Source organism: Nelumbo nucifera, chromosome 4 (genome assembly GCF_055504915.1).
Source record: "Nelumbo nucifera cultivar China Antique chromosome 4, China Antique-T2T, whole genome shotgun sequence".
Taxonomy (NCBI): Eukaryota; Viridiplantae; Streptophyta; class Magnoliopsida; order Proteales; family Nelumbonaceae; genus Nelumbo; species Nelumbo nucifera.
The window spans coordinates 38,259,573-38,273,030 of NC_142652.1; the positions used below are offsets into that span (position 1 = coordinate 38,259,573).

Genomic DNA, 13,458 nt, shown 5'->3' on the forward strand with positions numbered 1-13,458 from the left:
GTTCTGGACTTCTGGGGTCGTGTGAAATACAGGCGATCTGCACTGCACTGCACACGTCTAACTCACTGAGTTCTGATAAGTTGTATACATTGCTATTTTACTGCCTTCTGTTTGATTGATCAAACGGTGAGGATTCGAATCGGTGGGTCAATTCCTACTCTGTATGGTATCTTTGTCCATTAGTGCATAATATGAAATAAATCGTTGAATCATATTTCGGACTTTTGGAGTCCATTGACAACTTCTAATAGGTTGGGCTGGGCTTAGTAAAGAATAGTGGGCTGGGATATGCCCATCTAGTGTACCCAATAATTAAGCATAATGTGGCCCATGATGTTTACTGGGTTGGGCCATTGGACATATACGCCCCCTGTCTAAAGAGCCATATTTTGAATATGTATTAGAAAAAGCATGAACCCAAGTCAAAATACTAACATAATCAAGACAATAATACTAAGCACCAAGTACCAACTGCACAGGAACATAATCTCCCATATGTATCTATTTTTAAAGAGACAAAATGTATTCCCCTCTATAACTTTGTCTTTGAATCCATGCTCCCTTATTATTAATGTTAAATTTGTATCCTCTTTATCAAGACGAGTTCGGATATGCTGACCAACCACACACCGGAAATACCGGCCGGTGATATAAATTGCAAGAGTGTTATTGGGTCAATGTGGCCAGCAATGTGTTGTGGTTAGGGGATGCCCTAACATCAGATTTTTGGGCTTTAGTTGGGACTCTTATCGAAAAGACCATTATTTGGTGTAATGGTAAAATTTTAAGTTGACAAGTGTGAGAATGCAGGTTTGAATTTGAGATCTGTCGCTTTATACAAAAGAAAATACCAAATGGTAAATCCGCATCCAATCCATCCTCCAGATACCCAAGAAAGGCAAGATCAACATGGGGAGATGGCCTTTTCAGTTAAAGGTCTTAAAAACATAAAATAATAAAATACTAAAATCTTCACTATATATGCAATAAGGCTATGTTGGGTTTAAAGGAAAAAAAAAAAAAAAAAAGGTAGGGAAACCTTTACAAACCTTCTATAAGTTTGATTACCTTTTCTTTCCCTACTTTTTCCTTCAAACCAAACACAGGCTAAGGGTGTGATAAAATTTGCAAAGGAAATGGGAAAGGACCAAAGGGGAAACAAAAAGCCATAATTATCTCCAAATAAATGTCACCAATTGCCTCAAAATAAATAAATTTGCATAAGACAAAGAAAATGTGGATCAAATTTGCATTAAACCGTGCATGCATGTGTGTGTGAGAGAGAGAGAGAGAAAGAGAGAGATTTTACCCCCATAGAAGAAGCAGTCATGAAATGCTATAAACAGTGACCCCGAATCGACCATTGCAATGTGAAAGAGTTTGAAAACATTTTGTTTCCTTTGTAAAACTTACTGGACTGATGGGGTTTATATAGGCCATAGGGATAAGCTTAACATTCAAAACCAGCCTTATCTTCTTACTAGAATTAAGTCATTGTACTAAATATGATAATAAATGCAAAATATTTCATAAATGTAAAAGTTGACCGAATCTTTTCAACTCATTTGAATTAATGGTCATGGAAGTAATGGGCTAAATTTATTTCACTCAAAGCTCACTGAAACCTACCATATTGATAATACTTAAACAGAATTTGATATCTAAAAAACTTGCTTTTCAAAGATTGGATCTCGTTTGTGTTGTAATCTGAACCATGCCTCTAAAAATTGGTATATATAGGTCTGGATTGGTAAGAGCCTAAGGTGCTAAAATTTCCTGATTTTACTATTTTATCCCTAAAACAAACCATTTGATAATTTTGGGTTCAATTTGCACTATTTCATAACAAATAAATTATTAAATTAAAAAATAATATTAAAAATATGAATAAATTATAAAAATAAAAAATAATAATTTATTAAAATAAGAATAAAATTGAAAAATACATATAAACTTATAAATTAAAAATAAATAATTAAAAGTTAAAATAATAATGAAAATAGTAATAAAGTCCATAAAGCAATGAGAAAATATTTAATAATTAGCAAATTAATATCTTAAAACTATTAAAATATTTAAAAATTAATAAAATTAAAATAATTAATGCAAATAAAAATTATAAAAAATAAAAATATAATTTATTAAAATAAGAATAAAATTGGAAAATATGTATAAATTTGTAAATTAAAAATGAATTATTAAGAATTAAAATAATAATAAAATAGTAATAAAGTCTATGAAACAATTAAAAAATATTTAATAATTAGAAAACTAATATCTTAAAAACTATTAAAATATTTAATAATTAATAATTAATTTTACATCAGCATTTTGTTTTACATTAGTTGCAATCTTGCAGAGGAAGCAAATGGGACAGAGACAACAGTGGTCGAGAGTGGTCAAGATGGAGAGAGAGAGAGAGAGAAAGAGAGAGAGAGAGAGGGAGTTAACCGTTGTTGAGAGTTGCAGCAGCGGTGGCGGGAAGACAAAGGAGAGAGACCATGGCTTCGCTACTTCAGGAGAGAGAGAACTCGAAGCCGAATCGGATGATCTGGAGTCCACAGCAAGGTTGTCGAAGTCGAATCTCCACCAGAGATTGACAGCGGAGAACATGCCAACAAAGGCACAGATCAACGATTTTTTCTCAGCATTAGAGAAACTTGAATATAAACGATTTGCGGACAAGTCCACAAAAACCACATGCGTACTGTGGGTGCTCACTAGGGCTGTTATTGGGTTGGGTTGGGTCGATTTACTGGTGTTTTTCCAACCGACCCTGTACTAAACAAAACCAACCTGGTCGGTTTGAGTCGGTTTGGGTTGGTTTTGTGAATGATTCTATCGGTGGGATTATAGGATTATCTCATCCCCCATTGATCTTGTAAGACTTTCTTTTTACATACTGCGTAAGTGTCTGATCTCTATTCTGCAGCTCTGACAAGGAAAATAAGCAGAAAATTTCAATTTTTAATGAGAGTGCTTAAGTTGAGGGGCTGAGGGTGAACCAAGTTACCAAGAAAAGGAGTCAAATTGTATTAGAGAAAGAAGACTTCTAATCTAAGAAAAAAATGACACCTATTTGTCATTGCCTATTTAGTGTAAAGAACCTTAGAGAGTAGGGATCATTTATTTAAACTTTTCCAAAAGAATGCAAGAAGCTATCAAGCTAATATTTCTAAAGGAGTAAAGGTGTAGGGAGTAGGACTAGGGATTCTTTGCCTTGCAATGCTTGCCATTAATGGCATTACTAAAGAGAAGACTAGAAAGTTAGGTTGTAACTAGGATAGAGACAACCTAGTTAAGTAATAAGTAATAAGTAGTTATATAACTCGATTCGGGTCGGGTGGGGTCGTTTCGGTTTTCACACATGAAAACCGAAACCAAACCAAACCGTCAATTTATGCTTTTTTGCAACCCGAAATCGACCGATGCTGAAGAAAAACTAGCTGCTGACTCAAGTTAAGTCGGACCGGATTGGTTGGTTTGGTCGGTTTGAATCTTGTTATGAACAGCCCTAGTGCTCACTCAACTCAAGGGAAACGAAACAGGAAAAAAAAGGCATGAAAGAATGGGATTCGAGCCATGGCTTCGCATAGGTTGACGTCGAAGCTACCAGAAGGGTTTCTTCGAATTCTCATAGAGAGAGAGAGAGAGTGGGGGAGAGAGAGACTGGAGGTTACTAAGAAACCTCCAGATTGCAAAGATGTCTTCAACCGTGCATGTTGTCAACCTCCAGAGGTTGACGTAGGGGTATTCTTTTTAATCCTCTCTGTTTCACTTTTCACACTTTGAGATTGCAAAGATGTTTTCAACCGTGCATGTTACAAAACCTAGTACAAAGTGGAGGTTGAAACTTCAAACCATACATTTGCACCATGGGAATTGGTATTTTTCTCTAGGAGGTGAATTGTATCGTCGATGACCACTCTACTTGCCGTCCTCATATTTGGATTCCAGTTGTTGAATCAGTGAACAACCTCTATTGCATTAGACTCCACCTAAAAATTTGGAACACCCCATCTTAAAGCTTCCAACACTCCTAGTCTCAGTGCCCTGCACTCTACATCATCTACCGACAAACATTTCGTTTTTTGTCCCACAGCTCCTAAGAGGGAACCGTTTTCATCTCGGATTACGACTCCTAATCCTACAAGCTTTCAGGAGGGAATCCAGATAGTTTATTTTAATGGTTCCTTGATTAGGATCGAGGAATCCAGATAGTTGGAATTTGGTTTGAGGTTCTAGAAGGGATATGTCTTGATGATGTTCTTAACAATTTATTTTAACATTAACTGCAATAGCATTACAGTAAACCCTCCAAATAAAGTTCTTAACCTTTAGGATGGTGTTCAAACTCCAAATGCCTTTCCAAAGATTCCTATTAGCCACCATAACATTCATGTCCTGATGATCATCCTGAGCCAGCACCCGTGCTCTATTGATATACCGATTTAACTGTGTAGATTCCATCTCTATGATGAGCCCAAATTATCTTGTCTTCAACTTCAGTCTTAGGCAAATGCCAACAAAAGGATTTGGTAGACATTAATTGGCACCAAAGGTTGGGCCAACTTTATTACCAACAAATGCCATATAATAAGAAACTTGCCTTTTGTTGTCCTTGTCAACTTGGCAAGGAGGTTAATTGTCTTCCATATTCTCCTAGTATATAGGCCAGTTCTCCTTTTTTATAGAAAAAAAAATGTTAATACTTTTAAAAGCCTTCCCTAGTCTAATTGGGGTTATAGATACATTTATTCTATTGATTGTTTTATAGATTTATATGGATTTATACCCCCTAGTTCTTTAATAATTTTAATGCACTATGTGCTTTTAGTAAATCCAAAACAAATGTGTAGAAATTATGTTTGATGTTAATATCAAGTACTCTTAGTCTAATAAATTGTTTCTTGTTGCTAATTTCTCATAGATTACCATGCCCCTTTATCATGTAGAAGAACAACACTGCTAAATGATGGCATAGACATTGTTGGCATGGAATTAATTTGATTGGATTAAGCAACTACTCCAACATCTTATTGGTTTAAAGCTTTTGAAATATTGGTGGTTTTTCTTTTCAAACATCTTTCTAAACAAATAATGCTCAACCATATATCTCCTTGGGTGAAGCTCTTTCAAAAGAAACTATGTCAAAATTTTCCTTGCTTATTGCGAGTGTTGCAACTATTTTCTAGAAATGACACCATAATACAAATATACAAACTCCAGCCTAGTCTCTCTCTAGTATATTCCTTGGGTACCCATAAAACCCCATAAGGGTTATTGATGTCTTCATCAACCATCAAGAATTCAAGATGTGTGTCTGTGTGTTACCTTTGACACATTTTTTTGTTACATCTATAGACAATTCTCTAAAGTCTTTCAAGGATGCTTTTCCATGAAATCACATCAGAATTGGGTACCACCTAATGTTTATATAGTCGATTGTGGTTGGGTTTACTATGCATGGTATCATTTGACAAGCCTTTTTAGAAAGATATTTCAATAGTTCAGATGGCCAAAAGACATATTGAGCTTTTAGGGTCTTGTCTTTAAAGACAAAAACCGTTTGGCAAGTGGCTCGGTCTACCTGGCTTTTAAAAACATATTAGAGGCTATTTATCATGCAAAAAAAAAAAAACCCAATAAAGCTTCATTTGAAGCTTCTTGAAATTCAGTTTTCTGGGTCTTTCTACACATGCATCTTCTGGCCTTACTAGCTTTTGGTTACCAAACAAAAAAAAAAAACACCAACTTTCAATCTTCTAAGCTTACTAAAGCCCAAAAGACCATACAAAAAGACTTGCCAAACATTACCTATGTTAATAAACATTAGATGACAGTGAGTCGATGGTTGAAAGCATGTCAAATAACCAAAGGCTTCTTAGAAGATGAAGGCTTGGGCACTTTGAATAGGGATGCTAAAGAAGATTAATTTTCACTCAATTCATACATGAAATTACAATATCGGTACAAATTTATATACAACTAGAACTCATCTAAAATTTAAAAATATAATAGAACAAAAGATCAGATTGCATGGCTATCAGGTCATTATGCCATCCACATGCATGAGATAAATGTGATCATGATCTAAGTTACGTTAACATCCCCTTACAAATTGAACGAAGCAAGGTAGACATTTAGTTTGTCACATAGACAAAGAGTTGACGAGTAAAAATCTTTAAGAGAATATCATCAACTATCTAATTTACATTTGGAATGTATTGAATAAGAAATTTAGTGCAGCTACTTTATCATGGACAAAATGAAGTCTACTTTAAAATGCTTAGTCCATTAATGGAAGACTGGATTCAATGTGAGATATGTTACACTCAAGTTGTCACACCAATAATTGGGGTTGATGGAAGAAAAATTCCAAGTTCACACAAGAGTGATTGTAAGCATGTAGTCACCTTAGAAATAATAGTGAAGAACGAGCAACCACTTTTTTGTACAATTAAAGAATAAAAAACCACTTTTTGTTTTTTTGGAACACCAAAATATAAGGTTATCTCCATAGTAGATGGTGAAACTCATATAACGAGCAATCTAGTCATCTTCCTTAGGAGTATACATTCATTGACAGAGTTGGTTCATACAAGAGATACTGAGCCTTGTAAAGAAAGTATTGCAAAGTGGATTTAGTGGTGGAAGGGGTAGACACTAGTTTAGTGCCATTCATACGAGTGCATGAGAGTAAACTAAGAATATACTTTCATTGGTTGAGTGTAAGCCTGAAGGTGAGTCATGGGCTTTGTAGAGAAAATGATTGATTAGCTTGTTGTACTTTATTTTAATTTGTGTCCGATATAAATAGCATATGGGGTGGCAGATCAGATTTTTTGCACCCATTTTTCCTTCTATTCTTTCTTTTCTATTCTCTTCTTCTCTTCTCTATCTCTGTTCCTTTTCTTTCTTCTTCTCGGATTTCTTTTTGCTAAAATAGATTTGAAACTCATCGATTGCAAACAATTGGCTTCAATGCCAAACGAAGAGGGCCTAGATCCTTAAGAGTAAAATGTTGGGCCAATAGTTGAATAATACTTTTCATTGCATTAGAGTAGCTACCTATCACCAAGATGTCATCAACATATAAAAGTAAATACAATATAATACCTTTGTTGTTGTAGATGATCAAGAAAGAGATATCAATTTTGGATCCATGAAAGTCCAATACAAGTAGAAGAGTAAAAAGGTGTTGAAACCAAGCCCCATGGGCTTGTTTTAGCCCATAGAGTGACTTGCACAATAGACATACATAACCTAGATGTTTAGGGGTCCACACATCCTTGTGGTTGGCACATATAGAACTGTTCTTGTAAAAAGTCATGCAGAAAGGTGTTTAAAACATCTAGTTGACAAGTCATTGCAGTTTGCAATAGAGAGAACAAGTCGGGTTGTAATTGATTTAGCTACAAGACTGAATGTTTCCTTGTAACCCAATCCTTCTCTTTAATAGAAGCCCTGGGCCACAAGATGGGCTTTAAAATGATTTACAAATCCATCAGCCTTTTGCTCTAGCTTGTAGGTTGCTTCTTCATTGAGATAATTAACCCCATTAGTTGTTGGTTGTCATTTGCATAAATGATACTGTAATCATCAATTTTAATGAAAAATCTATTCTTCATCTTATTTCCATTGTGAATACCAAAGATATAGGAAATCTTTCTATATGGAAATTGAAGTCATTCAGATCAAAGAGGTCCCTTTCATCCCATTGCAAGTATACTAGTGATTTCTAAAAAAAAATGTAGTACAAATGGTGTGGGTCCTCTTCCACAATAATGTCTTCTAATCCTCATTCTCAAAATTTAGTAGTCATTTATTATCTAACCAAATTGGATATCCTCTACTAGTTGAAGCTTTTCAACATATGACTATCACTCAATTTTATCAATCATTTGTTTTTTTTTGCAAATAAGGTGTGCCAATTTTTATACAAACTCCAACTACAATTTCATCTTTTGCACAAAGCACAGTTTGCATTATCTCAAGAACATGTTAGGTCTTGAGTTGCACTTCAAGTAAAGCCCTTCCTTTTAACTTCATGCCTTTTTCTTGATATTGATTGAATTGGTTGATTAAACAACCATTGCTCTCAGTGGGGGTTCCTTGGCAACAACCCATCATGGAAATCTTGAAAGTAGTCCATTGTATTAGAATCAAGCATAGAATCTGAATACCAAAGTTTCATTATTGCTGATTTTGAATTCCTATATATGGATTCACTCTATGCTTTAAGAACTTTATTGTATAGATAACAAATCATTTGTAACACATCTATCGCAAATTCTTCTTCTTCTTCTTCTCCTTCTTCATGCATTCCCATAACCACCCAACTTAGGTGACAATAGCATTTGATCTAAGTCTCTTCTACAACTAGCCAAAGACCTTATCAATTGAGCCAGTTGGCACTGTCACAAATTATATTGTATCACATTTATAGGAATGGATAATTAGTATTTCTGGAATTTTTCTTGATTGTAATGCCCCTATTTGTGAATGTAGTCTCTCCCTTTTGTGAGAGTAGAAAACTAATTTTCAATTCAACCTTTTTCTATCTACCTGTCTATCTGTCTCTCTCTCTCATTAATATTATCTCCCATTAAATCCTACATTTAAGGCATTTTGTTTCCAACCATTAAATTCCCCTAATTAACTCTATACCCATAATTTTAGTAGTATAAAAACCCATGTCTTTAAAACCAACTTAGAAATGAAACCATTTTTCCCATTTGCATGGTGTGTCACAGTGGTTCAACCATATAGGTCAAAAATCATTTTTTTGCATGGTGGGTCAATAGTTCAACCATCCTGATCAAATGGGTCAATTGGTGACATAATAATTAAGCATAACAATTTAAATCAGATAAAATACAAAACATTATAGGAAAATATGAAAAATTTCTAGAAAATTTGGGTGTTTATCTAATATTATATATTCATCATATCAAAGAAAAATAAATGTAATAATTAAAAATTATTTATTAATAATAGAAATGTAATACAAAGAATTAGGTGGATTAAACAATTCAACTATTGGATCATTACCAGATCAACAATCTTTTTGCAAACAAGAAGTTTGGTAGAGAAATGGACTTACAATCCCAATTGGGTGACAAGTAAAGTGGAACAACTAGTTAATTGGACCATGGGTTGAAAACAATAATAAAAAAATTAATGCTTTAAAAATAGATTGGACTGCATTTCCCCTAGGTAGTATATTAGTAATTTAACTGTCCAAATCAACAACTCAACCTATGGATGTCAACTGATTAATTGGACCATGGGTTGAAAACAATAATAAAAAACTAATGTTTTAAAAATAGATTGAACTGCATTTCCCCTAGGTGGTATATTAGTAGTTTAGCTGTCCAAATCAACAATTCAACTTATGGATGTCAACGGGTCAAGTTCGGTATAGTTTGCCTCAACCTTAATCAGACCCTCCAATGTTCCCACTCAAACACATGATCTATTTAATTTTTCATTAATTCATGTTTTATACATTTGTAGGTTAAAGAATGGGTGAATCACATTTAGATACATTAATTATTTTTTTAATGGATAGATAGAACAGATTCTAACTCAATTATTTCAGTTTCTTAGTAGTGTCTAGCAATATTGTCAGAACTGAACCGGATGTAAAACCGAAAGAAAATCTCATTGCTTCACGGTTTCTCAGTTTAGCCACTGGTTCAACCGTGGAAAAGAAAGCTGAGAGCGAGACGGTTAGACCCAAAAAGCTTATAGAGTCACCACACAACATATATCACACAGGTTCACCGGTTCAACTATACCTGGTGCAGTCTGAGCCTGACTCTGACGCCACTGTGTAGGATAAGATTCCAGAGTCCGCGTTCTGTGCGCCCGTGGGGACACGTCGATCATCGCAATGTTAATGTGCATTTGGACGTTAATGTGATCTGGTCTGTTCAATCGTACATGAACTGGCCATTTTTCGATTTTTTTCCTGGTCATGATAAAAAGCATTAACATGCGTTTAATCAAACTCCTTGTCACCGTTGATGAACCACCGGAGTTCTGTCTCCACCGATGGAGGAAGGGTTAGGGTTCGGTGGAAGGAGCTCTCCAAGGGAAATAAAAAAGAAAATCAAAGAAATGAGGTTTAAAACCCCTTTTTGTCGTGACCGGTTCGTGTCCGACTGAACCGATCAGACGACGTTAACATTCAAACGCACATTAACGTTGGGATGGTCGACTTGTTCTTCTCCCATTCGCGGGTTCACGCGTAAGTGCACCCACGAATGCACAGAACGCGGACTCAAGATTCGAGATACATAAGCAGTGGGTTCATCATTTCCATATTCATATTTACCACGTGTCATTTCCGCTGCTGAACCCAAGTAATTAATTCGTTAAAATGGTATTTTTTAAGGCAAAAAAATTAGGCCACAAAAGAGAGACTCCACTCAGAATGAAACGCGTATGCTTGTAAAATTCGTATTAAACGGGTCATTCATGTCGACCTCTAACCGGAAATACTGTGGGTCCCACTTCCCCTAATCGGGAGATTTCGCGAAGATGAGTTCTAAACGTTGACGTCTGATATTATCCTTCTCCTCAAAAAGATCTTCGCGGCTCACGGCGAATTACTAAATTGACCTTGCTCGTTACCCCGCTGACACCCATGCCATCAGCGTAATTTCTCCACATTTCCAGGGGTTTATTTCCAGTACTCATCTCCAACGACCGTTGCCATAAGTAAGATTGACCCGCAACCCGCAAAAGCCTGAACGTAGACGAGACGACTGTCGTCTGTCTCAACTCCTCGCATCAAACCCTAAACCAGGAATCTCTCTCTCTCTCTCTCTGGTAATCTGTTTGTCTTCGCGCTCTAGTGGGATTTCTCCACCGGGGTATTGCAGGTAATCGATCTGGGCCGGTTCAATCTTTCTGGGGTTTAAGTTGGAGTCTGTGGGCTTGCTTTTGCTTGAAATTTAATGGAGGATTTGGTGTTGTAATTGTGCAGATGGAAGCAGTAGCGGTTCTTCGATCTTCTTCTGGGATCGGTAAACACCCAGACTTTGTTGCTAAATCGGGTGTTTTAACGGCCAGTGCGCCGCATTTTGTTTGTTTGAGCTCAAAGCTTCGTTTTTCGAACGTGTGGATTAAGGTAAGGGAAACGTTTGTTACTGTTTGCCTATGAGATCTTCTTGGTTTTCTAAATTTAGGGTTTATGCGTGGTTTTTGAATGATGGATCAGTGTGGTCTTTCGAGGGCTTTGTTGGTTCTGATCTGAGATGTTTCAGCTCTTTGAAGCTTGTGGTTTTCATGTATTGGATAAAATTTAGGAATTTGATCATTAGTTGTATCCATCAATCAACTGAATTAGATTATGGTTGTAGAATTAAACTCGGAATTTTCAAGTTTAGATTCCCAAAACTTAAAATTTTCTATTTAATTAAAGTTTGGTTCTTTTTTATTTTTCCCTTCTACCAAGAGAATCTGAAGTTTCGCTGAGGATTTCTTTCTGTAATTCTGCTCTACTGATTAAAAAAATATTTTACTGGATTAGGTAATTTGTTTGGTATAAAACAGTTGATTGGAGAATTCTTCTGTTTCTCTGAACTTGTTTATTTATTACCAGTAATTAATGTTAACCTTTCTTCTTTCATTTAATGTTTGGCAGCATTCTCCGTCAACTTATCTCTCTAAGCAACGACAAAGTAGATCAGTTTCAAGAAGCAGGAAGAGCACCATTGTGAGGGCATCAGCATCTCAGGACTCTACTGAGTCAGCTGCTCCGATTGCGCCTCTTCAGTTGGAGTCTCCTGTTGGGCAATTCCTGGCTCAGATTCTGAGAAGCCATCCTCATCTAGTGCCTGCTGCTGTGGACCAACATCTCGAACAGCTTCAAACTTCTCGCGATGCTGAGAAACAAAAGGAGGAGCCTGCTTCTTCAGGGACCGACCTTGTCTTGTACAGGTTAGTGCTTGGTAGAAAATTTTATAGACCGATTTAGAACATGTTGCGTAGGCTTCAAGTGAGAAACTAATTGACTTTTTAATATATTATTAGGAGAATAGCTGAGGTTAAGGCCAATGAGAGGAGAAAGGCTCTAGAAGAGATTTTATATGCATTAATAGTTCAGAAATTCATGGATGCAAATGTTTCGTTGATACCTACAATACTGTCATCTGATCCTTCTGGCCCAGTAGACACATGGCCAGATCAGGAGAAGAAGCTTGAGCAGCTCCACTCCACGGAAGCCTATGAGATGATCCAGAATCACCTGGCTCTTATATTGGGAAACAGAGTAGCAGATTCTAGCACCATTGCACAGATAAGCAAGCTCAGGGTTGGGCAGGTCTATGCTGCATCGGTGATGTATGGATATTTCCTCAAGCGGGTTGACCAAAGGTTCCAGCTTGAGAAGACAATGAAGATTCTTCCATATGCATCAGATGAGGAGAGTGACACTGAGCAAGCTGTGGCAGGGCAGATGAATCCCAGTGGCAACAAGAGCAGTGAAGCGTCATCCCATGCAGAGCAAACACACCCTGAAGTTTCATCATCGCCTGGGAACTTCAGCTCCGGTGGGTTTGGATATGGGGTTAAGTCATCAAGACTTCGAACCTATGTGATGTCCTTTGATGCAGATACATTACAGAGGTATGCAACAATAAGATCCAAGGAGGGTGTTAGTATCATTGAGAAGCACACAGAGGCATTGTTTGGAAGGCCTGAGATTGTGATCACACCTCAGGGGACTGTTGATTCTTCCAAAGATGAACAAATCAGAATAAGCTTTGGGGGATTGAAGAGGCTTGTTTTGGAGGCAGTGACTTTTGGGTCTTTCCTCTGGGATGTTGAGAGCTATGTGGATTTAAGGTACCACTTCGTAGCAAATTGATATCTGCCAAGCTTGCTAGCAAGGACCAAACTGACCGACTAATCAAATGTAAATTTAAACTGCAGTATCATCAATCTTTCTAATTTTCTAATGTGAAGGAACTTACAAAGTTCAAACTTGAGATGATGTATTTATATGTAAAATTTTATGACTTCTGGTATTTTAAATTAAGAATATTGTTTCTATGCTACTGTATATTTTGCTTACTTGTTTGTTTATCACATTTCCTGAGCAACTCTTAGTTTTGTTTTGTTTTGTTTTGTTTTGTTTTGTCATAACAAAAGGGTTGGGACAAAGGAGTTTCAGTCAAATCCCATCATAAAACTACCCACTCTCCTCCCAAAACCAGGAGTCGACTGGGTTGGGCTTCAGAGGACCTAAATAGTCTGTTGAACTTGGCAGTTCTTCGCACACTGAATATCCAGTTGTCTGCGACCATCGGACCATGCCATTAGTTCGCTAACATTCACGTACTTGCTTATGGAGATTGGATGCTTGCAAAGTAATGGTGAATTTCCCCTTTAAGGAATCTATGCCAATGATAATTCTTCAGGAATGACGCCTCTTACTAGCCACAG

The 13,458-nt window shown here is 36.4% G+C and overlaps 1 protein-coding gene across 2 annotated transcripts; it reads left to right on the top strand.

The window, feature by feature from the left end:
* The first annotated feature begins 10,732 nt into the window (after positions 1-10,732).
* Positions 10,733-13,075, top strand: LOC104607271 (UV-B-induced protein At3g17800, chloroplastic-like). Of its 2 annotated transcripts, none has more exons than XM_010272876.3 (4): positions 10,733-10,892; positions 10,997-11,140; positions 11,657-11,952; positions 12,046-13,075. In XM_010272876.3, exons 2-4 carry the CDS (start codon positions 10,997-10,999, stop codon positions 12,878-12,880), a joined length of 1,275 nt encoding a protein of 424 aa, XP_010271178.1. In that variant the 5' UTR covers positions 10,733-10,892; the 3' UTR covers positions 12,881-13,075. The 2 variants fall into 2 exon arrangements, with proteins under 2 accessions (XP_010271178.1, XP_088742674.1); XM_088886548.1 differs by having other exon boundaries at positions 10,740-10,892; positions 10,989-11,140.
* Positions 13,076-13,458: the final 383 nt, after the last annotated feature.